The 25,372-nt window shown below is 47.0% G+C and overlaps 1 protein-coding gene across 1 annotated transcript; it reads right to left on the bottom strand.

The window, feature by feature from the left end:
- Positions 1–779: 779 nt before the first annotated feature.
- On the bottom strand, positions 780–3,359 carry Mixl1 (Mix paired-like homeobox). The gene is made up of 2 exons (XM_036201954.1): positions 2,967–3,359; positions 780–1,085 (listed from the first exon to the last, which is right to left on the bottom strand). The coding sequence occupies exons 1-2, from the start codon at positions 3,357–3,359 to the stop codon at positions 780–782; spliced, it is 699 nt and encodes a 232-aa protein (XP_036057847.1).
- Positions 3,360–25,372: the final 22,013 nt, after the last annotated feature.

The following is a 25,372-nucleotide window of genomic DNA, read 5'->3' as shown; positions in this document are numbered from 1 at the left end:
GAGGGGCAGGGGAGAGGTGGCTAGGACACATAGTTTCAGTTAGGAAAAAGAAGCTGAAGACATCTACGGTAATGACTATAATTAATAACATCATATACTTGAAAATTACTAAAATAATAGAGTCTGAGTGTCACCACAGGAAAAAGACAACTATGTGAGGCCATACATGTGTTAAACAGCTTGATCTGGATATAGCATACAATTTTAAACAGAAATAGCAACATCCAGTGGTGGTGGCACACATTAGTAATCCCCGCACCCAGAAGATAAAGGTAGGAAGACAGGAGTTCAAAGGCATCCTTAGCTACGTCGCAAGGGCAAGAACAAAGCAAAAAAGACTCAGTAAAAAGTGTAATAAATCTTGGTAATAAGGTTAGAGTTGAGGATGTGGGTTACAGTGAGTGACTCTAGATTGTAGGTCCTGGAGGGACCACGAGAAGACAGCAGCTGCCGAGAAAAGGGGGAAACCGAGTCAAGCTGAAGGTTTCTTAGGAAGAAAACAAATTCTGAACAATCAGTCTGAAAAATAAGAATAGTTCAAGGGGTATGAACCAGATGGAATGTGCAGACTCGGAGAGTCACAGGACTCCTGGGTGGAAGGATGGGCAGCTTCAGAGAACAGCACGGGCAAAGGCTCAGTGTCGAAGAGGAGAAACCTTCACAAGAGAAGTGATCCAGAACCATCATCCGACAACAAGGTCACGGACAGTCAGGAGTCAGGGTCGTGTTCTGGTTGGTATCTCCCGGACCCCTCTGCATCCTGAACACTCCCAGAATCCTCAAAAACTACCTAAGGCAGAAAAGATGTCCTCCTCCCATGAGTCCAACTTTGAGCTGGCATCTTCGGAGAGAGGTGAATAGGTTTCAAAACTCTGACCTTGAGGACCAGATGCGCAGATGCCTCCTCCAGCCCTGCTGGGATCAGGAGGGCAGTTCACACCTGCCTCCAGAGGCAGGTCTGGCTTCAAACATCTCGCTTCAGTCCCAGGAGCCGAGCGATGGAGGAAAACATCCCGCCTTGATAAGGGCTGAAACGACTTCCCACTCTGGCGCCTGGACTTGGCCCGTCTGTTCTGGAACCACACCTGGAGACAGGAGGAAAGAAAGCATTACTCAGCTGCTTTGAGTTGGTTTTTTGGGGGGATTACTCAGGTTGTAGCCAAGGATGACCTTGACCTTGAACTTCTGATTCTCCTTCCTCCACTTAACCAAAGCTGGGGTTACAGGCATGCACCATCATCTGGCTTATGTGGTGCTGGGATGGTACCATGCATGCTAGGCAAGTGCTCTACAAAGTGAGCTGTATTCCCTGGAATATTTTGTGCTATCGCTTTGTTCACAGCTAACAATATAAATTAGTTATTATTAGCCATGGCTCTCTGCTCAGAGCCTGTGGTTTATGGAAAGCACTTGAGCTGGTAGCTTGATGGTCAGAGAACCAGACCTTCTCCGCCATTCTCAGATGCAAAAGCTGGAATGGTGCCTGGCTCTATCCCCACTTGCTATATTTGGTTTGTCTGTTTTTCATTTTATACATTAAAAAACAAACAAACAAAAAACCAGGGTCTTATGGAGCCCAGGCTAGCCTCAAAATGGATATACAGGCAAAGATAACATTTAGTCCCTTGATCCTTCTGCCTCTAGCTCCTAAGTGCTGGGGTTTCAGGTGTGCACTACCACACTTAGCTCTGTCCACACTTTTTACAGGACATTTGTAATGAGAAAAGAGGTCACAGAAGTGAAGGCACCCAAAGCCCTTGGGCAACAAAGAAACGTGGCTTCTCTGCTTTGGTGGCAGGCATTCGAATTATGTGGAGTCCAGTTTTGAATGTCTGGACTCCCTTATGGAAGCAAGCAGGTATTTTTTCCTTAGTGAACCTCATTTCTGTGTAAATTTCTTTGCTATTTCTCTGTGAATACTGAAGGTGTCCTGCTTAGGAAGCCTCCGGTGACAGACACAGCTGAAGATGGGAGATGGTGGTGGTGGAGGTGGTGGTGGTGGAGGTGGAGGTGGTGGAGGTGGTGGAGGTGGAGGAGGAGGTGGTGGTGGAGGTGGCGGTGGCGGCAGAGGTGGTGGAGGTGGTGGTGGTGGTGGTGGTGGTGGTACAGGACACCTTTAACCCCAGGACTCATAGGAAGCAGAGGCTGATGGATCTCTGAGAGACAGTTGAATAACCACAGTACAGAGGAAAAAACGGTGTGGGTAGTCCACACTCTCCTGGGATTAAACGAGGCCTCCAACATAAAACTGCATTTGGGCACGGACTAATAATAGGAAAGCAAGCTTTCTAATCTGGGTGTGGAGGGGACACACCTGTAATCCAAGCACCCAAGAAGCTGAGACAGGAGGATTGTGAATTCAAGTGCTGCCTGACTACCCAGCGAGAACCTGTCTCACACACACACACACACACACACACACGCACACACGCACACACGCACACGTACACGTACACGCACACACGTACACGCACGCACACGGGGGAGGGGGGAGAGCTTCTTCCAGCAACTCCAGGATTCTGCTCTAAATGACTTTGGACAGTAAACTCACTTTGTGTTCGATTTTTCAAATGTACAAGAAGTCCCTTGCTTGTCTTAAAGGTATCTGGTGATCCAACCCTGCTCTCTGACTTAAAATCAAAGCCAGAGGAAGACTCATGACAGCACCCCGTCCTTTATCTTCTTACTGGACACTGAAAAAGGGCCCGACTACTTCCCATTGCCTTCCTACGGGAACCTTTCCAGGGGGTCAGCAAGCCTCCTAGCACGGTAACAAGGCCGTTGTCGACATCCCTAATTAGTAGTCTAGAATCATTACGTTCAAAGAGAGTAATTTGTCCCCCCCACCACACACACACACACACAAAATAATAGTAATAATAATAATAACCCAACAAGCCGGTGACTTCCCAGGACCTCCACTCTAGCGCGCACTTGCAAAATGTGACTCACCAAACGCGACTCACCTGGATCCTGGACTCGGGGAGCAGCGTGAGCGCCGCCAGACGCTCCCGCAAGTGGATGTCGGGGTACATGGTCTGGCGGAAGACGAGCTCCAGCAGCTGCAGCTGCTCCGAGCTGAACGACGTGCGCTTACGACGCTGCGGCGCCGACGGGGCGGCCGCGCCTTTAGGGGGCCCGGGCGGATCCAGGCCAGCCGGGGTCTGCACTGCGGGTCCAGGACTTGGGCTTGGAAAGCACTGCGCGGCCGCTGGGGCGCGGGAGTCCGGGGGCGCAGGGGCCAGCCCGGCGGCGGGGTGCGCGGACGGGAGCAGAGACCCTCCGGGGTGCGCGGCCGGGAAGGTGGGGAAAGCAGCGCCCTCCGCGAACTGGAGCTGCTGGGACCCTGCGGCGGCCATGGCTCCCGGACACCGCCCGCGACCCCGGCGCGCCTGCAGTTATAGCCGCCCGGGGCTGGGGAGGGGGCGGCGGCGCCATCAAAGGCATGGGCCACGTCTCCTTGGGGTGCGAGCCCGCCCCAGCCCTGCCAGACGCCGCGGGAATAATCGCTTCCGCTGACCTGGGGACGGAGGGAGGGAGGCGCGAACTTGAGCCGGACCGCTCCGTCCCTTCCCCGCCCATCCGCCGGCCAGCCGGACCACCAATACACATACCTAGAACCGATCTGCTCCAGAGGGGCCACCCCAAGTGTGGGCCAGATGTGAACAGAACACCCTCTTCTGGGTCGGAAGGCCTCTCAAGAGCGCCCGGATCTCTCCAGGGGCCAGCTTCTCAGGTCCCCGCACTGAGCCTGGCCTGCTGTCCGCCTGTCACCATCAAAGGCGCTGTTTACAACCCCTGCTATGTGCTAGACCTTACTCCAGGTTGGTCAAACAGCCTCGCCCTGCCCTCCGCCAAACCATCCTGATACATCCTGAATCCGAGGGGGGTGAAGATAAAGGAACCTCAAAGAGGACAGGCACACATCCTGAGCAGGGATGATGCTCCTGCCTGGAATATCTGTGACACGTCAAAAGGATGCTGTAAGCCGGGCGGTGGAAACTTGTACCAGGCCAGCGTCTTAGAGAGTCCCACCAGTGCTCAGAAGCAGAGGAAATAAAACCGCTTCTTGACGTTTCCGCTCCCTCTGATGCCACCACGATTTCTCTTGTCCCTTGTTCAGTTGAGGTTCCCATTTTGTTTTATGCTGATTTGTAGTTGAATTGTGACTTTTCTATCTGTTTCCCCTCGTGTATATATGCATTCATTTATTCATATAAGTCTTCTCCCACCCCCACCCTCTGGTCCTGGGGATAGAACCTAGAATCTGGAACAACCTACACAAGTACTCCGCTGACCTATATCCTCTGACTTCTTTTGGCTTTTGTTTTGCAGTGTGTGTGTGTGTGTGTGTGTGTGTGTGTGTGTATCTGTCTTTCTCTGTCTCTATGTGTGTGTGTATGTGTGTGTATCTGTCTCTGTCTTTCTGTGTGTGTATCTGTGTGTGTGTGTGTCTGTGTGTGAAATTTTGCTAGGCAGTGCTCTCCTACCCTGAACATCTACCACATACAACACTCTGCAAAGTCTTTGCCAGATCCTCAGTGAACACCTGTTGAACCAAAAACCAAGTTGCTTAGTAGAGAAATCAGAGACCTGTATGCTATACCAGAAGGGCACCAAGAGGCACCAGAGTGCTTCTACAGTCTCAAAGGGCTCTCTGCTGAGGCAGGAGTGTTCCACAGCCCAGCCCAGGACTGTTCCTGCTGCTTCTACAGTGCAATGGAAGGTGGTGAGTGCATCATGTTTGCTAACACGCATGTGGTTCCCTGAAGAGGACAAAAGAGGACTGTAACCAACACGCTGGATGTGACTTGCCTGGCATGGTGCTGAGAACTGAACCCCTGTCTTCTGGAAGAGCAGCAAGTGGGCATATCTTCACGATGGGTGATCTGGGAGCTGCTGAAAGTTCTAGGCTTCGGTTGTTATCAGTCGGATAGCAGTAGGAAAGTCTCCTGGCCTCCTGCATTCCATAGATTCTGAGAACCCATCTAGACCAGTGGCTCTCAACCTTCTTTTCTTAATGGTTTTTTGAGACAGGGTTTCTCTGGGTAGCCTTGGCTGTCCTGGGATGCACTTTGGCCTTAAGTTCACAAAGATCTGCTTGCCTGTGCCTCCTGCGTACTGAGATTAAAGGTGTGCACCACCACCGCCCTGCTGGCTCTCAACCTTCTTAATGCTTCGACCCCTTTATACAGTTCCTCATGTTGTGGTGACCCCCAACCATAAAATTATTTTTGTTGCTACTTCATAACTGTAATTTTACTACTGATATGAATCAGAATGTAAATATCTGATATTCAAGGTATCTGATATGTGACCCTTGTGAAAAAGTCATTTGACCTCCCAAGTGGTTGAGAACATTTAATCCTTTCCCTCAAACACATGTATGCTCTCTGTCTCTCTCACACACACACACACACACACACACACACACACACACACACACATGCATGAGTACTCATGAGCACACACTCACATGCACACATGCAAACACACATACATTCACATGCACACACATGTATACACACACACACACACACACACACACACACACACATCCCTCCAACTCCTTTTATTTCCTCTTTTATTTCTTTGCCAGATTTTCAGACTCAGATTTTAGAATGGGAAATCAGAGTTTTATTCTTCTATGCCTCCCTCTACCCCATGTGTATATCAGGGTCTTGTGTATTCCAGGCTAGCTGGCCTCAAATTCTCCATGTAATCAAGGATGACTTTGAACTTCTGGTCTCCCCAGCTCCACCACTCAAAACTTTAATTACAGGCATCCCACACAATGCCTGATTTCATGCAGTGTTGGAGATCAAACACAGGGCTGCATGTGCCAGGCAAGCTCCATAACAATGAGGCCACATCTTCCAGCATTTATTTATTTAGAAACTGTATCTCACTATGTAGCCTAGGCTGACCTTGAACTTGAGATCTACCTGCCTCAGCCTCCTAAACATGAACTTTTATATCTATTTTTTTTTCTGTGATGCTGAGGATCAGATCCAGGGCTTTGCTCATGCCAACAAGGCCCTTACCACTGAATTACATGCCTAGGCCATCACTCACTTTTAATCCATTATTTAAAATGAACCATTTAAAAGCAAAAACATTTATGGCTGTGCTAGGCTGTGCTTATGTATGTTATATAGTCGGCATGTGTGTTCCCATCTTACTCTTCAAGAAATACACTACAATCCAGATCAAAGCCCAGAGACCTGAAGAGACGGTGTGCCAAGCTGACCTCCAGATGTGACTATGGTAACACTGGACCCCAGACATCTTGGGGAGGGGAGAGTCGCCCGGTCTCTGCCACCTAGGAGCTGCTGACCTTCAGCCACAGTGATGGCTGCATTGCTGTACCTGAAGAGATCCGGAAGCTAACCTCAAGAGGGTGATGTCTTGTGCTCCCAGTGGGAGCTTCCCAGCAATAGCTGAGTTTTCCAAAGAGACTCAGGCTGGGTTCTGGGCGGTAGGAATTCTCCAGCCAGCTATGTGGAAATCTTCCCAGGTTCTTGTCTGTCCCTGTCCTCCACCACCATCTGCCCCAGACATAAGCTGATGGAAACAGTGGCCAGCTGAGTACTCTTGGGAGATGGGAGTGAGTGGCTGAGCTGCCCCAAGAGGTATTCAGAAATCAGTGTGCAATTTGTGGTCTGACAATCCTCCAACTGACCAACATCATCATCTTCTTTCAAATTTGTCCCATATCACAATCTGTATTGAACAAGAGCTCATCTTCTCCCACCCCTATTGCTCTAAATTTGGCTTCCATTTTTTCTTATACCCCGCCCCGTGTGTGTGTGTGTGTGTGTGTGTGTGTGTGTGTGTGTGTGTGAATGTGCATACACATGAGTTGTCGAAGGACAGTTTGTGGGAAATGGCTCTATCCTTCCTCTATGTCAATCCAGAGACTGAACTCAGCCATCAGGCTTGGTAGCAAGCACCTCTATCTGCTGAGTATCTGTCTGGCTCTGAGTTGAGTTTTTGCTTGTGTGTACTTGGATGTGCCTAGAATATAGTCCTTAGCCAGGCGGTGGTGGCGCAAGCCTTTAATCCCAGCACTCGGGAGGCAGAGCCAGGTGGATCTCTGTGAGTTCGAGGCCAGCCTGGAGTACCAAGTGAGTTACAGAACAGGCTCCAAAGCTACAAAGAGAAACCTTGTCTCGGAAAAGAAAAAAAAAAAACAAAAAAAAAAAACCATAGTCCTTAGTCCTTGTGCAGATACAGAGAAGGCTCAGGTTGGACCTGGAAGTGATAGAGAGAAAAGCCTCAGACAGGCATGATGGCGCACATCTGTAATCCCAACACTCAGGAAGAGGAGAGGGGAGGATTTCCGTGAGTCTGAGGCCAGCCTGGTCTACATAGCAAGTTTCAGGATAGCCAAGGCTATACCACAGAGAGATCCTATTTCAAGAAAAGGAGAGAGAGAGAGAGATTTTCATGCCCTTCAGCATTGCTTCAGTATTAATTAAAATCGTGTTCACAAAAGCCAGCTGTGGTGGTTAATGCCTGTTGTCCCAGTACTTGGGAGGTTGGGGCAAAAGGATCATACCAAGTCTTACCTTATCTATGTAGGGAATTCCAGGCCAGCCAGGGATACATAACAAGACCCTGTCTCAAAAACAAAAATAAATAAATAAATAAATCACGTTTATAAATATATTTATTTATAAATAAATAAAGCACAGATGTTTTGGAGTGTATTTTTAAGCCTTTTGGGACTTCTTTTTTTGAGACAGGGTCTCACCATGCTGTCCAGGCTGGCCTGGAATTTTTAATCCTCCTGATTTGCCCTTCTTGTGCCGGGAATACCGCATGGCAGCCTCGATTTTTGGATGAATAACTGTGCTATGGTATTCGGGATTGCATCCTGGAAAAGAGAAAGGCTATAAATGAAGAAATGGATAAAATTTGATTTAACAAGACCAACACCATAGCATGTCCAAGGCCCTGGATTCCCTGAAGAGCAAAACAAAAACCAACAAACAAAGCTGAAGCAAAGGATGCAATGGTGTATCTGTACAGAGACCTCTGGGTTTCCCCTTGTTCCTGGACGAGGGCTGGGGGATGGGATCCACTGCAGGGGATCTGCAAAACTCCCCTCTGCACATGAAGTGCAATGAAGTCACCTACTGTGTCTTTGTCTAGGACTTCTCATGAATACTCTGTATGAGGGCAGACAAAAGGGCTTGATGGGCAGAGGCACTTGCGGCTAAGGCTAACTTCTGAGACTGACCCCAGCACCCACAGAAGGGTTAGAGGAGAGAAGCAACTTCATGAAGTTGTCCCCTGACCTCCACATAAGCACTGTGGCACAAAAAGCCTCCCAAAATTAGTACTTTGTGTGTGGTGAGTGTGTGTACATGTTTGTATATGTGAACATGTGTGTGGATGCATGCGCATGTGTGTATCTGTGTATGAAGGGCAGGGATGATGTAAGGTGTCTTAGTTGCTCTCTATCTTATTTTTAAAAAGTTATAATTTATTTAGTGTGTGTGTGTGTGTGTGTGTGTGTGTGTGTGTGTGTGTATGCACATACATGTGAGTGCAGTACTGACAGAGACCAGAAGATAGCATGGAACCCCTGAAGCTGGAGTTATAAGCAGTTGTGTTCTGCCCAGCACGGGTGCTAGGAACTAAACTTGTACCCTCTGCAAGAGCAGCAATACTCTTAACCACTTAGCCGTCTCTCCAGCCCCTTCAACTTAGCTCTTTGCTATGGAGCCTGTTACTGAACCGGGAGTCCATGGATTTGGCTAGAGGGGCTGGCAGCAAGCTCCTGGGATCTAATCCTTTCTTGTCTCCCAGCACTGGGACTCCAGGCATGTTCTCTTGTGATGGGTTCTTGCATTTATGGTGATGATCCAAACTCAGGTCCCCATGCTTGAACAGAAAGCACTTTGGCCACCAAACTAAGAATATTAACAAATTTTATGTTCTGATGGCTATTTCTCATCTATAAATACATATATTAAATAGTAATTCTTTCATATTAATATCTCCATGGGAATATAAAGAGTCCTTCTTTAAATTAGCTGGGCTTAGTGACACACGCCTTTAATCTTAGCACTAGGGGGCCAGAAGCAGGCAGATCTCTGTGAGTTCAAGGCTAGCCTGGTCTACAGAGTGAGTTCTAGGACAGCCAAGGCTACATAGTAAGACCCTATCTCAAAACAAAAACCAACAAAATAATCTTCACATTTACACACACACACACACACACACACACACACACACACACACAGAGAGAGAGAGAGAGAGAGAGAGAGAGAGAGAGAGAGAGAGAGAGAGAGAGAGAGAGTTGTTTCATAGATACACTGTGAAGTTTAAAGCTCCATAAAGGACCTTGTTAGGAAGACACAGGCCAGTACCCTGGTTACTGAATAGCAGATTGAAGTCCAAGGCTAGCTCAGCCAGCCATAGCTAAGATTAGGGTCTGGATTTGCTCTCTCCAACCCCAGGGCCAACTCATATGACCAGATGCGCTAAATGTTTTGGGCCACTATTCATATTTAGTGTTGATAACATCTGTTGAAACAGACACAGGTGAGGACTAGGTCATATAGAAAGCGATCCTCGGACACGCCTGTGCCAGGGGGAAGACCTGGCTACCCAGAGCCACAGCCAGGCTGGGACAGACAAGACCACTTGTTGCAATCTCTCCTGCGTCTTCCATTGTCCCCCCATCCCACCCCACCCCCGACCTTTTCCATCCCCAACACCCAAATATCAGAGGCCTGTCTTTCCTCTCCAAGTGCTAAGTGCTCTCTCCCCCTGCTCTTTGTTGTTGGAGTTGGGCCCTCTTCCTGGGCTGCCCAGGACCTGGTGGAGGAGCCCCGGGTGTTTATTAAAGGGGAAACCAGGAAAAGGCAGCCCAGGGGAGCCGATGGCTCGACCTCCCCCACGAGATCTCAGGGGTTCTTTGTCCCTTTGATCCTGGCCTCACTGTGATTTCCTCTGCTCCGCTCCCCACCTTCAGTTTCTGAAGTTTATTTCACAGCCAGTGGTTACAATAGACAGAGACAGAGTCCTTCCAAAGGCCTGACACGGCAAGCCATTAGAAGGCTTTCTGTGTTCTCCGGGAGGAGGTATGAATTCATATGACTGACACAGCACCACTTTTGATCCTGGCATGGGGAATCTTCAAAAAGAATGGCACCTTTTCTTCTTGCAGGTATTTGTGCCAGTGATTCTGGGTAGGAAGGGCTCCTCTGGGGGAGTCTTTTATGAACTGTGATTTATGCGACCCACCAATAAGGTGGAAAACAGCAGAGAAAGGAAACACTGGAAATGAAGATCTGAAAGAACTGTCAGGAGGCTTGAAGCCAGGCGTGGTGGGGCACATCTCAGCAAGACCCTGCCTCGAAGTTTCAACAAGAAAGAATATTTGGTTCTCGAATCCATCGTCTGACATCAAGATGTAACTCTCTGGAACACGCCTACCAAGCGGCTTTAACCACACCTGCGCAGTTCACGTGATTCATCTCCTTCTTAGAGATCTCCCCTAACTCTGACTCAACCCACTCTATTAAGTGCCCCAAATATACTTTCACTTTGTCTCATTACTTTTACAAACAGTGCCGCTTGTTCGTTTGGGGGTTAATTAAGCTCATTAGCACTGAGACTTTGGTTGCTAGCTACCATTTCCCATTAAAAGGTGGGAAAAAAAAAATACTCCTTGGAGAAACAGCCCATTCTAAGGTTGAAACAGCAAATATTTTGGCCTGGAATATTTAGATACAGATGAAAATGAGAAAGAGTAGCAAGCTATGGAGGAGCAGGTACTCTAAAGAAATGATCTGGGGATGGGGCAGATGGCTCCCCAGGTAAAGAGCTTGCTGCCAAGGAGAAAGCTGGTTCCTGCAAACTGTCCTCTACAGATGGGATGCACACACACACACACACACACACACACACACACTCACTCACACACACTCTTATACACTCACACACACTCACACACACGCACACACTAAGTGTAATAACAACAAAAAATTTTAAAGAATTAAGGGGCTTGGCCTAGAATCATTTGCCTAGCATATATGAGACCCTGGCTTAAGTCCTCAGAGCCATAAAGAGGAGGAAGAAGCAGAGGAGGAGGAAGAGGGAGAAAGGGGGAGAGGTAGAAGAGGAGGGGGTAGAGGACTGGGTTGTGACGCAGTAGGGAGCACTTATACACTTATGTTGGGGACATGGGCTCCATCCCCAAGGATTACAACAACAAAGTCAGTGCATTTGAAATAAGTGGAGATGAGGAGAATGAAGCATCGGGGCGTGGGGTTGGGGAGGGCACCCACTCTCCAGGCTGGCCAGGAGCAGGAGGAAGGCGGTGCCTCAAATGAGGAGCAGGTTTTGTTGAAATCACAGCACCAAGCTTCATTTGCTGCGTGCCCAGGGAGCACCACTCCCAAGAGCACTGGTGTTGCTGGTAGGAGGTAGCTCGGCCTGTGGAGGGAAGGCTCCAGGAGACCCGGAGGACAAGGGCTGAGTCTGGAAGCAGTGCGGGCAGGTGGGTTGTGAGGAACAGCAGCGGATGGGCACACACCAAGGTGTAGATGCATGGGTGCCAGGCCTGTGCGGACACAACTGTGAGGAGCTGATGGGGCCCTGGACAGAGACTGGGGACCAGGGCTCTGCATCCCAAGAATGTGGAAGGAGTAAGTTGCTTACCTGCAGAAAGAACAGGAGGCCCCTCTTCCACTGCCCGGGGTACTTGTCTCTCCAGGAAACCATCTTCTCCACCTCGGCTGTCCCGTACAAGTACCGGGGACTCTGAGGGGGACATCTGGGCTGTCTCTGGCAATTTCCTGTATTGTTACATTTCCCTCATGAGAATTAGCTCGGGAAGGCCCAGCAGAGGACCAGATCAGAACTGTTCAATGTGTGTATGTGTGTGTGTGTGTGTGTGTGTGTGTGTGTGTGTGTGTATGTGTGTGTGTGTTGGACCACAGTGTGCAAATCAAGCTCAGAGGACAACAGCTTGCCAGAATCAGTTCTCGCCTTCCTTCTGTCATGTGGACCAAAGGGATCAAACTCAGTTCGCCAAGCTTTGAGGCATACACATGTACTTGCTGAGTTATCTCACTGGCCCTTTTTTGAGTTTTTGAGACAGGGTCTTACAATGTTGCCCAGGCTGTCGGTGAACTTGACGGCTATCTTCCTGTTTCAGAGTGTTGGAATCATAAGCATGTGTCACCACATCTGACTTTTGTTTTGTTTTTTAAAACACAGTTCAGTGTCCAGAACATCAGCAGTCCTGTTTATCTCTCTGCTTATTGTTGCACTAGGCATTGAACCCAGGACTTCACAGCTGCTAGACAAATCCTCTACCACTGAACTGTATCCCTAACCTCACAACAAATCATATTCAAGCAGCAACATATCATGTCTCCAATGTGCCTAAAATACTATAAAATCTGTAATAAGACTCTCAGTATTTATTTCATGTGTTAATTGAAAAAAATTCCTGAGGCAGGCAGTGGTGGTTCATGAATTTAATCCCAGCACACAGGAGGCAGAGGCAGGTGGATCTCTGTGAGTTCAAGGCCAGCCTGGTCTACAGAACAAGCAGACAGCCAGGAGACAACAATTGTCCCTGAAACTCTTGTGATCTTTGGTATATTCTAGATTTGAAAGGACTGGGATATGCCAGTGGAATGGACCTGGACCCGGGTAATTGGGAAGACCCTGCATTACCAAGGCAAGTCCTGCTTTGGAATTGTCAGCCACTGAATCGGGTGGGAGAGCAGTGTAAGCTCACTCCAGCAGGTCTGTAAGCAAGGCTTGTCTGCGCTGTGGCCTTTGGGGCCACCTGTCTTGATCCAATGTTACAACCTGGGAAATCGAGGATGAGAATTAGGTTTAAAGAAGCACATGGGGGGCTGAGATGGCTCAGAGGTTAAGAGCAACAGCTACTCTTCCAGAGGCCCTGAGTTCAATTCCCAGCAACCACATGGTGGCCTACAACCATCTAGAATGAGATCTGGTGCCTTCTTCTGGCTTGCAGGCATACATGCAGGCAGAATATTATATATATAATAAATATAAATCTTTAAAAAATAAAAAAATACAGAGGAACACATCTGTAAAGAAGCACATGGTGTTGGGCAGTGGTGGCATATGCCTTTAATCCCAGCACTAGGGAGTCTGGCACTCGGGAAGCAGAGGCAGACGGATCTGAGTTCGAGGCCAGCCTGGTCTAGAGCGAGTTCCAGGACAGCCAAGGCCACACAGAGAAACCTTGTCTGGAAAAACAAAACAAACAAAAAAAGAAATACATGGCTTGGGGACAGGTGTGTGCTTGTTTCTTGGTGCTCTTTGAGGACTGGAGGAGTCCAAGGACTGAGGGGCAGGGGCAGCCAGGGCCCAGGAGGGCCTACAGGGAACATCCACCCCACTCTAAGGTTTCTCCCCGCTATCAGCCTGCAGCTCCATCCTCACCTGTGTGTAGGCATTCTTTCCCAGTCTGGAACCTGTTCCACCCCAGTGATCCCCCACCATCTATACAGTCACTCACCAGAGTTCTTGACCTTGCTTTGGGTTCTGTCCCACATGGAAGTGTGTGAACTCTCAAAAGAAACCCTTTTCCCAAGAGCAGGTCATTGTCCTCTGCTGGGTACTCGGTCTTCCGACCTACACTGGTATCACTAGAGCAGGACTTCTTGTTCATGGAACCCACCAGAATCTGCACCTGACTTGTTCACTGTACCTCAAGGTTAGCCCAGAATGTGCTGGTCCATAGTAAAGGTTAAGTCAGTGTTAGAAAGGGACATTTGAAGGGGTCAGGTGTCACTGCTGCTGGCCTACAAAGGACCCCAGACACTCCCATGCCTCCAGATCAGGATTCCATAACATAAACACCACAGAGTTTGCAATTGGTCTTCAAGTAGTTCCTTATCGGTTGACAGCCCTCAAGCAAGTCCCTTGACCTGTGCAAGCTTTGCTTTCCCTGGGTATACCTGCAGAGTGCACCCTGGAGGAGCAGAGAAGCTTGCCTTTGGGACTTTTTAAGCTGTCTGGCTTCCAGGATCTTCATTCTGGTGCAAGCCATTGCTCACTTGTCCCAACGCCCAGCTTACGGTGTTCATTGTTGTCCTCTGCATGTGAGAGCTGGTCCTGGTACAGAGGGAGGCTGCAGACTGAGGGGTCCTGGGGGAGCTGTTCACATTTACTTTTAGCTCTGCCTTCAGCCCCACCACCTGCCCTGACTGCCACCTGGCCAGGCCCCTGGCAAGGAACCCACCCAGCCCACCAAGTCTGCCACATCTCGTGTACAAAACCCACTGCTTTGCAAAGTAGGTGTTTTTCTTATGTGTGCTGGTTTTGGCTTCCATCTGGTCTGTGAGATCCTGGTGGGCAGGCCTTAGGGTATCTCTGGGCAGCTCTGGTGGTGGATGTTGAGACGGGGGTTCTATGAGGCTCCAGGACCTCAAACTCATGAGGGTACAGAGGAAGAGACTAAAGCACCCTCTTGCCTGCTACAGCACACAGGGGCGGACAGAGCTCATCCAAAAACGAGACCCTGGACGGGCGGCGGTGGCGCACCTCTTTAATCCCAGCACTCAGGAGGCAGAGACTGGTGGATTTCTGTGAGCCTGAGGCCAGCCTGGTCTACAGAACAAGTTCCAGGACAGCCAGGGCTATCACAAAGAATGAGACTCTGATTTGACATTTTCCTAGAGGCACAGAGGGCTTCTCTCAGTCTTGCAGACGTCTCTCAACTAGTCTGTCTCCAGAGGAACTAGACACCCAGCTTAAGGGTTTGCAGCTCTGCAGCCTGCCTCAATGGACAGTGCAATGGGCAGCGACTCTTAAAGTCATAGTATACCTGTTTCCCTCTCTTCTTCTCTGGGAGCTTTGGTAGCTGAATTTTTTCACTTTCTTTTTTTAAAAACAGGCTCAGAGGAAAGTCTGTGGTGGGATGAAAGGCTCTGGGGCCCTGGCTGGAGGATGTGCTCAGCTGACGGGTAGTTGCGAAGCCACCTGGAGAGGTGCCAGTGGAGAATTAGCATGCCATCAGCCACACCTAGGGTGTGAGGGTGCTGAAGCCCGGAGGGGCCCTTATCAAGAAAGTAATCTGTCATTTCCCTGAGAAGGGGGCCTGAGTCCGAGGCTTGGAGACCAGAAAGGTGGTCCTGAGTGAGCCCCACATTCACCCACGAGTCTTGGTTTGCAGACACAGGAGAGACTGAACACAGCTGTCCCCAAACTCAGAGGCAGGTTGAGATCCTGAAACACCTCTCTCTCTCTCTCTCTCCTCTCTCTCTCTCTCTCTCTCTCTCTCTCTCTCTCTCTCTCTCTCTCTCTCTCTCTGTGTGTGTGTGTGTGTGTGTGTGTGTGTGTGTGTGTGTGTGTGTGACATGATGGACAGAGTTTTTACTACAGAACCACACACCCAGCCCTAGAGCACGGTGATTATTTCCATCCATCTCTAGACCATACATTAGAAGGCAAAGCAAGACAGACCTGAAAGTCATGTCTGTCATCTTCCCACTAGTTCTTAGTCTGGATTCAGTCATCTCCTTTGCTCAGTTATTAAACAACCACAGAGCTTGGCCACGGAGATGGCTCAGTGGGTTAAGTCCTTGTGTTGCAATCAACCCCGACAACCTGAGTTAGATCTATGAAATCCGTGTGCAAAGCTGGATAACAATAACCTCAGCACTCCCAGGTGAGAAACAGAGAGAGGAAAACCAACTCATGGACGTTAGCCTGGAGCATCTGCCCAAGCAGCAGAAACAAGAGAGACCCTACCTCAAACAAGATAGGAGGGGAGAGCTAACTCCTGAAAGTTGTCCTCTGACCTCCATACATTTTCCCTGGCACCACTGAGAAGTCTGAACTACTGTAAGGCTGAGACATGAGGATCAGTGGAGCTGGGGGTTCAAGACTAGCCTGGGCACATAGTGAAAACCTGCCTTGAAAAAAAGAATAGCAAGTAGATGATCACATCACACTGTTCTCCAGGAGTGGCAAAGCTTGTACACAGAGTCCCAGATTGTCTCAAATGGAGAAGTTTAAAGCCTGAAAAGCTGGCTCTTCTCCTCCTGTTACCCTTTGTCAGCTCTATCAGTAAGGGACTGGAACAACCCTGTGAAGAGGCTCTCGATCTGCCCTGGGGACCCAGGTGGCGAGAAGGGATCTACAGACACATAGACTCCCCCAGAAACGAGATGATCATCAAGCCCATAGATATGGCTGGTGCTGTGCTCAAAGTTGCTGGGACAGAGGGTTCAGATGACCAAACTCCTGTTGGGTTTTCATTTATATCAAGTTCTTCGGTACTCAGCCTCTCCTGTTGTTAGGATGGATGCTTGTCCTCCCCCACAGTGTTCTAGGGCTTTGGGGAGACCCGGAGTTCTTCCCGGGTTGAAGGTTGTATCCTGTGTGTAAGAAGAAGTGGTCCTCAGCTGCCCGGGCAGCACTGCTCTCTGTTGAGAGATACAGGCTTATTGTTCTCTAATCCTTTCCATGGAGTCTGGCCAACCACCCACTTCACGTGGACCCAGTTACAACTGTAGGTGGAGTTTTCTGTCCCACCAGCCAGTTCCCAAATAACCACACTAAGACTTACTATTAATTATAAATACTCGGCCTATAGCTTAGACTTGTTTTTAGCTAGCTCTTAAATTAACCCATTTCTATTCATCTATGTGCTGCCCCAAGGCTATTCACCTCATCTCAGAACTTCCCTTGTTGCTTCATCTGAGTCTGGCTTGAGACTCCTCAGACTTTGCCCTCCTTCTTCCCAACATTCTTTCTGCCTTGAAAATCCTGCCTAGCTATCAACACTGCTGTGCAGTGGCCTGGTAGTGGCCAGTGTGTCCTCCACCCCCTCCTCTCAGCCCTCCTAAACAAGACCTCAGTCCTCATTAAAAACTTGGTTTTATTATTATTGTGTATATGATATACTTGGAGGGGGCACACCAACCATGCCACAGCTCACGTGAGGATGTCAAAGGATAACTTGGTGGAGATGATTCTCTCCTCTCACCTTTACTTGGGCTCTAGGGACTGAACTATGTCCTCTAAGCTTGTGCAGTAAGTGCCTTGTCTCACTGAGCCACCCTGCTACCCACTAGTTGTCATTTTAAAGTACACAACACCGTGGCATTTAGTACGCTCCTATCGTGCAACCATTAGGTCTATCCAGAACCAAGATAGTCCTGTTAGCCCTAAAGGAGACCTCCACTAGCCAGTGACTCCCATTCCTCCCAGTAACCACCAATTAGTACCTCCTGTCTCTGCAGATTTGCCTATTCTACAGGGGACATCACTATTTTTCAAATGAAGATATTGATACACTGGGGATGGAACTAAATAATTTACCTCAGACTTGATTATCTAAGATATTCAGTGTGCAAGGCTGGACTTGAACTCAGGTCTGCCTTATACTACACTATGGTCTAATTTCTCTATCACGATACTCCAATGCTGTGTGTGTGTGTGTGTGTGTGTGTGTGTGTGTGTGTGTGTGTGTGACTGTATGCCACACTTGTACAGGTATCCTTGGAGCCCAGAAGAGGATTTCCGATCCCCTCCAGCTGGAGTTACAGGCAGTTATGAACCATCTACTGAAGGTGCTGGGAACTAAACTCAGGAACCCTGAAGAGCACTCTTAACTGCTAAGCTCTCTCCGGCCCCTGGCCAAGGCATCTATTGATTTATTTTTCACCTGTGTTTAGAGCATTTGTGTAGGTCCTGCTGTGCACTTCGTTGTAAAACCCCTTTGCAGAATACTGTGAAGTCGATTTCATAAAAACCTCCGACCGCCGATGTCTGAACATCTTGGATATTTGTTTTGGTGCAGCTCTGAAATGACCTCTAGGGGCTTGTGTGTTGACAGCCTGGCCCCTAGTACAGCAAGGTCCAGAGGTGAGTCTCCTGGGAAGTGGTTGAATCTCAAGAACGCTAACCTCGACAATGGGTGAATCCTTCGACTGGTTTGTAATTTGGTGGGTGGTTAGGAGGTGATGGAAACTTGGAAGGGGCTAGAGCTGAGTTAAGGGAGGAAGACTAGAGGGGCATGCCCTTAGGAGTGACTCTTGTTCTCTCTCCCCCACCCTGTCTTTGTTTTTCTCTCCCCACACCCCACAGTGGCCATGAGGGAAGTAGCTTTGCTCCACCATACTCTCACACCATGAGGTCCTGCTTCAGCAGAGTTCAAGAAGCAGGGGAGCCCACGGGGAGAGATGGTTCAGTGGTTAGGAGCACTGGGTATTCCTCTGGAGGACCGAGGTTCAATTCCCAGTGGTGACTCACAACTGTCTGTAACTCCAGTTCCAGGGGATCTGTGGCACTAGGCGTGCACAGGTGTGCATAAATATGCATGCAGGCAAAGTATCCATATACATAAAATAAAATAAAATAATATAAGGTAAAATAAAAAATCTCTAAAAAAAGAAAAGAGGGTTGGGGATTTAGCTCAGTGGTAGAGTGCTTACCTAGCAAGCACAAGGCCCTGGGTTCGATCCTCAGCTCCAAAAAAAAAAAAGGAAAAAGAAAAGAAAAAACAAAAAAATCCAAGGGATCCAGTGATTATGAACTGTAACTGAAATTTTGATTTTTTTTTCCTTTGAGACAGGGTCCCTCTACATGGCCTTGGCTGTCCTGGAACTTATGCAGGCCAAGTTGACCTCAAACTCAGAGATCTGTAATGAGTCTCTCTCTGTCCCACCAACCAGCTCCCAAATAATGACATGGAGACTTATTATTAATTATGAAAGCTTGGCCTTTAGCTTAGGCTTGTCTCAACTTGCTCTTATAACTTCAAGAAACATATACATATATATATATATATATATATATTTTTGAGCTGAGGATCGAACCTAGGGCCTTGCACTTGCTAGGCAAGCGCTCTACCACTGAGCTAAATCCCCAACCCGACACGTATTTTTTAATCTATGTTCTACCACATGGCATATTACCTCTCTTCCATTTTGCACCTCCTGTTTCTTCTCTGTGTCTGGCTGGTGACTCCTCCTTTCTTCCCAGAGTCCTCTCTGTCTCTGGAGGTCCCACCTAATTTCTTCCTGCTTAGATCTTGGCCATTCAATTCTTTATTAAACCAATCAGAAGGTGTCTTGGCAAAGAAACACCTTCACAGTGTAAACAAATATTCCATAGCACTTCCCCCTTTTTGTCTATATAAAAAAGGAAAGGGTTTAACTCTAACACAATAGAATATAATAAGAACAATTATCGGGTAAAAATAACATTTGCAATGTCCAGCTCATTTGTATTTGGCAATTTTGGAGAAAATACTCTATTGTTTATTCTATCTTGATGAATCCAAAGTTTTATACCTAAACATTTTCTATCATAACTTGTACTACCATCCTGAAACTATCATTTTAGACCTCAAAACATTCTCTTAGATAAACAGTTTAAGTTTTTATGTCTCTCATCCTTATACACTTCATACCTCTTTTGTGAGTTTCTTTTCTGAATTTGGTAACAAGAAAAACTGTAACTATAACCGCCTTGTCATCAATTCCATCAAAGGCCTGAGAAGACTATATTACCTGAGTAAATAGGAAGTCCAGAGCAAACAACTTCCAAAACCATAGAAATAACATAGACATCTGACTGCCTGGACAGTCACCCAAGGTTCCTCTGCAATGTTGGGGCATCCATCTTCAGCCCACAGGCCCAGAGTATCTGACAGACTTTTCTGTGAAGCAGGAATTGAAGGGCTGTCTCTCCTTGTCTTGGCAAAGTTTGGCAGTCACTTTCCTTTGTGTCCTGCTTTTCCAGTTTATACAAATGGCTAGCTTTGCCACAGTGAAACAAACTCCATGTGGAGGTTCTTCAATGCCCATCAATACTTTTATGAAGTATCTTGGTGCTGCCAGGAGCAGATGTGTCTCACTGTCATGAAAAACCTTAGGTTGTTAGAACCACCACATGGAGACTCATGCTAGTGATGTCCAGACTAGGGAGGCTGAGGAAGGAGGATTGTGAGTTCAAGGCTAGGCTGGGCTACAGAACAAGATCTTGTTTCTAAACAAAACAATGAAAACACAAAAATGTGTCCTAACTAGATGGAACCAACTGGAATTCAGGAAAACTTTACAGGGTTAGGGATTTAGCTCAGTGGTAGAGCGCTTGCCTACCAAACGCAAGGCCCTGGGTTTGGTCATCACCTCTGGAAAAAAAAAAAAAGAAAAGAAAAGAAAAGCCTTAGGTTGTTAAACATCTTAAATGCCATCTTCTGTAGTTCTCTGAAGCATTTGAATATTACCTATCTAAAATATATCTGTGTTTAACTTTGAAAATATACCTAACATAACTACAAATTTAATTATTATAAATCACTAGCTACTAACCTGTATTTCTTAATTATTCATTACATGTTTAAATGAGCTGCATGGGTAACAAGAGTAGAAACATATATACAGTATAACAAAATAACCTTAAATTTCTATCAGTATACCAAAATATCTTAAACAAGAGTAGAAACATATAGAGTATGCTCTTACAAAAATAACCTTGGATCAATATACAAAAAAATGACTTAAATAAGAGTAGGGACACATATAGAGTATGTTTTAATAAAAATAACCTTAAATTTGTTTCAATATACAAAAATCCATACCAATGTAAAATATTTGAGATTAATAGTTGCTTTTTAGTTTAAAGTAGATTCAGTAATCTACCCTTTATCCCATCCTTTCTGTATCCCCCTTTTTCCTTTCGGAAAGAGATCCTTGAATCCAACCTCTCTTACTTAGTTTTCTCCCTTACCATGACCAGTAACAATTTGCATCTAACCCCCCTAAATGATGACAAACATCCATAGCCCAACAAATGACCAAAAACCACCTACCCCACCTCTTGGGAATATAGTCATTGTATTCTTAAAATTACTTCCTGTTGTCTGGGGGCAGTGCCATCTTTAGAGGACTCTGAGAAAATTGAGATAATGGTCAAGTCCTGGGAAAACCAGCTGTGACATTGGTTGTCCAGTCTCTGTGGGATGGGAAAGTGCAGGGCTTATCTGAAGTCCTGGCTGGATAATCTGTGAGACTGGCCCATCTAGGCTAGCAGCTTTGGAGCTTTTGTGGAGGCAGAATTTTTAGGAAACTGCAACAGAGGCATTCTGGGAGGCTGGATCACCTAGGCTACTTGTCTTTATTGGTGTCTGGTCCTTTTGTTCTGAAAACATACAAACTTTTAAAGGTAACATATATATCTGCATTGACACAGGTATGAAATGTGTGGTGTGCACAAGTCAGCTAAAGATGATTTTTTCGTTCCATGTTTGAGCAAGTAAAAGGCATCTGTCAAATAAGTCCATCTGGACTGCATAACCAAACTGTCATAAGGACTCTGTAGCCTACAAGATTTATCATGTATCATCCAGTCTCAGAGCTGTTCCCACAGTAGAGGGATCAGCATACATGTCACTGTGCTGTAATCTTTCTTGTTTTTTTTTTCTTCATGTCTGTAGCCAAGATTTTCAGGAGGTCTCCCCCAGTCAAATCTAATCTTTATTCATTTTGAAGAGAACCACAACTTTTTGTTTCCTGTGGAAACAAAGGCATAACCTTTCCCCCAACACAACATATTTTTTTTACTTCCATTCTGAAGTTAAGACATTCTTAAAATATATAGGTTGGTTTATCAGTTTCCATAATCCAATGTCTCTCAGCAGCTATTATTTTTTGTTTATTAGCATTAAAAAATCAAAGTCAACAAAGCACCAGTCAGGATCCAGATGCCCTCTGTATTTCCCATCCTTACATGGCTTATTCTTTTTTGTTGTAGAATATTAGTTGAAGATGTGTTATATTTGTTTATGCTGTGGAACATTTGTTTAATGATGTAAAGATGTGTTGCATTCTTTTATGTTGCATTTGTTTAACTCTGTGAAGCTGTGTTACTTTGCCTGCCCAAAACACCTGATGGTCTAATAACGAGTTGAACAGCCAGCAGCGGTGGCGCATGCCTTTAATTCCAGCACTTGGGAGGCAGAGCCAGGCGGATCTCTGTGAGTTCGAGGCCAGCCTGGTCTCCAGAGCGAGATCCAGGAAAGGCACAAAGCTACACAGAGAAACCCTGTCTCGAAAAACTAAGGGAAAAAGAAAAAAGAAAAGGAAAGAAAAAGAGTTGAACAGCCAATAGCTGGGCAGGAGAAAGGATAGGTGGGGCTGGTGGGCAGAGAGAGTAAATAGGAGGAGGAGTAGAAGAGGAGGATCCAGGGGCCAGCCATCCAGCTACACAGCAAGCCACAGAGTAAGAAGTAAAGAAAAGTATATAGAGTAGAGAAAGATAAAAGCCCAGAGGCAAAAGATAAACCGATTTAAGAAAAGCTGGCCAGGCATTCATAAGAAAGAATAAGCCTCCCTGTGATTGATTTGAGAGCTGGGTGGGGGACCCCTCAAAGAGCCCAAAGAGCTAAATAGAAAAAGTGAGAACAACCAACTCAGCCGGGCGGTGGTGGCGCACACCTGTAATCCCAGCACTCGGGAGGCAGAGGCAGGCGGATCTCTGTGAGTTTGAGGCCAGCCTGGTCTACAGAGCTAGTCCAGGACAGGCTCCACAGCTACAGAGAAACCCTGTCTCGAAAAACATAAATAAATCAACTACACTTTTATATTACTTTACTCTTTCTTTAAAGACTTCTTTTTTTTGAGCTGAGGATCGAACCCAGGGCCTTGTGCTTGCTAGGCAAGCACTCTACCACTGAGCTAAATCCCCAACCCGACTTCATTATTATTATTATTATTATTATTATTATTATTATTATTATTTTGGTTTTTCAACACAGGATTTCTTTTGTGTAGCTTTGTGCCTTTCCTGGATCTCCCTGGGGCTGGCCTCGAACTCACAGAGATCCACCTGCCTCTGCCTCCTGAGTGCTGGGATTACAGGCGTGTGCCACCACCACCCGGCTTCCAACTTCATTATTTTTAAACTTTTTTTTTCCTGTGACTGTCTATGTCCATTTTTTTTTCTTTTTTACTGTATCTGTTGTTTAAAGGCTTGGGCTTTTTGTTTGCTTGTTTGTTTGTTTGTTTTTTCCAGTTGGGACCACTTTACTGCGTGTCTGCAACCTTCTCTAACTCCTTGAGCCCTTGAGCCAAGCCTTAAACCTGCCACGTAGATCTGCACATGGCACTGGCTGGCTCAAGCCTGCAGATAGCAGCCAGGAGCCATGTCTCTGTACGCCACAGACTGTCTGATAGACTGCAATATTAGGAAGCTGTGTTTGGCTCCATGTTTGTGTGTTTAGAACTTCTTTTTAAGCTTTCTCAGGTTCCTGTGTGGAAATACATGCCTCTACATTGGACGACACATGTTATGAATCTTTCTCTGTTTGGCCAGCCAGCTCCCAAATAATGACACAGAGACTTACGTTAATTATGAAAGCTCAGCCTATAGCTTAGGTTTGTTCCTAACTAGCTCCTATATCTTAAATTAACCCATATTTTTTTAATCTGTGTTCTACCACATGGCTTTTTACCTTTCTTTCATGATATACCTCCAACTTGTTCTGCATCTCCTGGCATTTCCTGTGCACCTAGATTCACCCAGAAGTCTCATCTACACCTCCTGCCTAGCTATTGGCCATTCAGCTCTAATTAAACCAATCAGAAGGTGCTGTGGCAAAGACACATCTTCACAGTGTAAGCAAATATTCCACAACAGAGATCTGCCTGTCTCTGCCTCCTGAGCACTGGCACTAAGGGTATGCCCCACCATGCCTGGCTAAAACCACTTTCTTTAGTAAGTTGATTTTTTTTTTTAAAGGCATTTTGTCACAGCAAAAGAAAATGATACTCGGGCTGGAGAGATGGCTCAGAGGTTAAGAGCACTGACTGCTCTTCCAGAGGTCCTGAGTTCAATTCCCAGCAACCACATGGTGGCCCACAACCATCTGTAATGAGATCTGGAGCCCTCTTCTGTATACATAATAAATAAATGGAAAAGAAAGAAAGAAAGAAAGAAAGAAAGAAAGAAAGAAAGAAAGAAAGAAAGAAAGAAAACGATACTCAGTTCTCTTCCATCCACCAGATGGTGTCTGTTCATCCTGGTCCATCTTCAGTAAGAACCCAGTTTGGTCAGTTTAATCAGAATCCCCTTGGCCCTTGGTGCTCCCTCTGGTAGTGCTCCACCCACTGCCTCCATCCTGCTCCATGGCTGCCCCTGCACACTTAGCCCTGGTCAGTTGGCATCGAGCCCTAAGTCTCCTGAGGGCTCAGGAGACTCCGTAACAATCTTCACGATGGGTCCCCTGCTCTAACAGGCATCACTGAATCTTTTTTTAAATCATCCAGCACAACCACCTTTTGTGACATGGCCTGTGCCCATTCCCAGGTGTGTCTGGGAATCCTCTCTGCTTGGGTGAGTCCATATGCTTGTCTGCTGTTGGCCAGGTTATTTCACAGGGTGTAAGCGCCCCCCTTGGAAACTTGGTGAAACTGGCCTATGTTAATTCAAAGAGTATTTAGACTCCACAAAGAGACTGTGCTTCTCTTTTCTTTTTTCTTTTCTTTTTTGTTTGTTTGTTTTTTCTTTATTATGTGTTTTAAATTTATACATCAGCCATGGGTTCCCCCCCCCCCCCCCCCCCGTCCTCCCCTCTCCCACCCCCAGCTGCACCCTCCCCCAAGCCCCTCCCCTCCATTCCCATCTCCTCCAGGATCAAGGCACCCCTGGGGATTCATTTAAACCTGGTGGATTCAGTACAGGCAGGTCCAGTCCCCTCCTTCCAGACTGAGCAAAGTGTCCCTGTGTAAGCCCAAGGTTCCAAACAGCCAGCTCATGCACTAAGGACAGGTCCTGATCCCACAGACTGGGTGCCTCCCAAGCAGATCAAGCTATTCAATTGTCTCACTTATCCAGAGGGCCTGATCCAGCTGGGGGCTCCACAGCCTTTGGTTCATAATTCATGTGCTTCCATTCGTTTGGCTATTTGTCCCTGTGCTCCTTTCTTTTTTGTAATAAATCTTTTTTTTTCTTTTTTTCAGGAGCTGAGGATCAAACCCAGGGCCTTGCACTTGCTACCACTGAGATAAATCCCAACCCCAATAAATCATTTTTTATTTATTATGTACACAGTGTTTCATCTGCATGTATGTCTGCACACCAGAAGAGGGCACCAGATCTCATTATTGATGGTTGTGATGGGAATTGAACTCAGGACCTCTGGAAGAGCAGCCAGTGCTCTTAGCCTCTGAGCCATCTCTCCAGCCCAAGACTGTGCTTTTTTCAATGTACTAATCCAGGAAGTGAGATGAAGAGGAAGCTGCCACACAGGGTGAACAGTGCATTGGTGGGGCTGGAGAGACGGCTTAGTGGTTAAGAGGACTTGAGGAGTTCTGTTCCTAGCACTCACATCAGACACCGGACAACTGAC

This window comes from Onychomys torridus, chromosome 11, assembly GCF_903995425.1.
Source record: "Onychomys torridus chromosome 11, mOncTor1.1, whole genome shotgun sequence".
NCBI lineage: Eukaryota > Metazoa > Chordata > Mammalia > Rodentia > Cricetidae > Onychomys > Onychomys torridus.
Note: the sequence above shows the minus strand (reverse complement) of the source record. Positions and strands in the feature narration are given on the sequence as shown.

What these genes read in the sequence shown, in the direction of transcription:
- Mixl1 (XM_036201954.1), bottom strand. Translation starts at nt 3,359, where the DNA reads ATGGCCGCCGCAGGGTCCCAGCAGCTCCAGTTCGCGGAGGGCGCTGCT. An exon ending in TCCCCGAGTCCAGGATCCAG is followed by an intron (nt 1,086 to 2,966) that starts GTGAGTCGCGTT and finishes TCCTGTCTCCAG; the next exon opens with GTGTGGTTCCAGAACAGACG.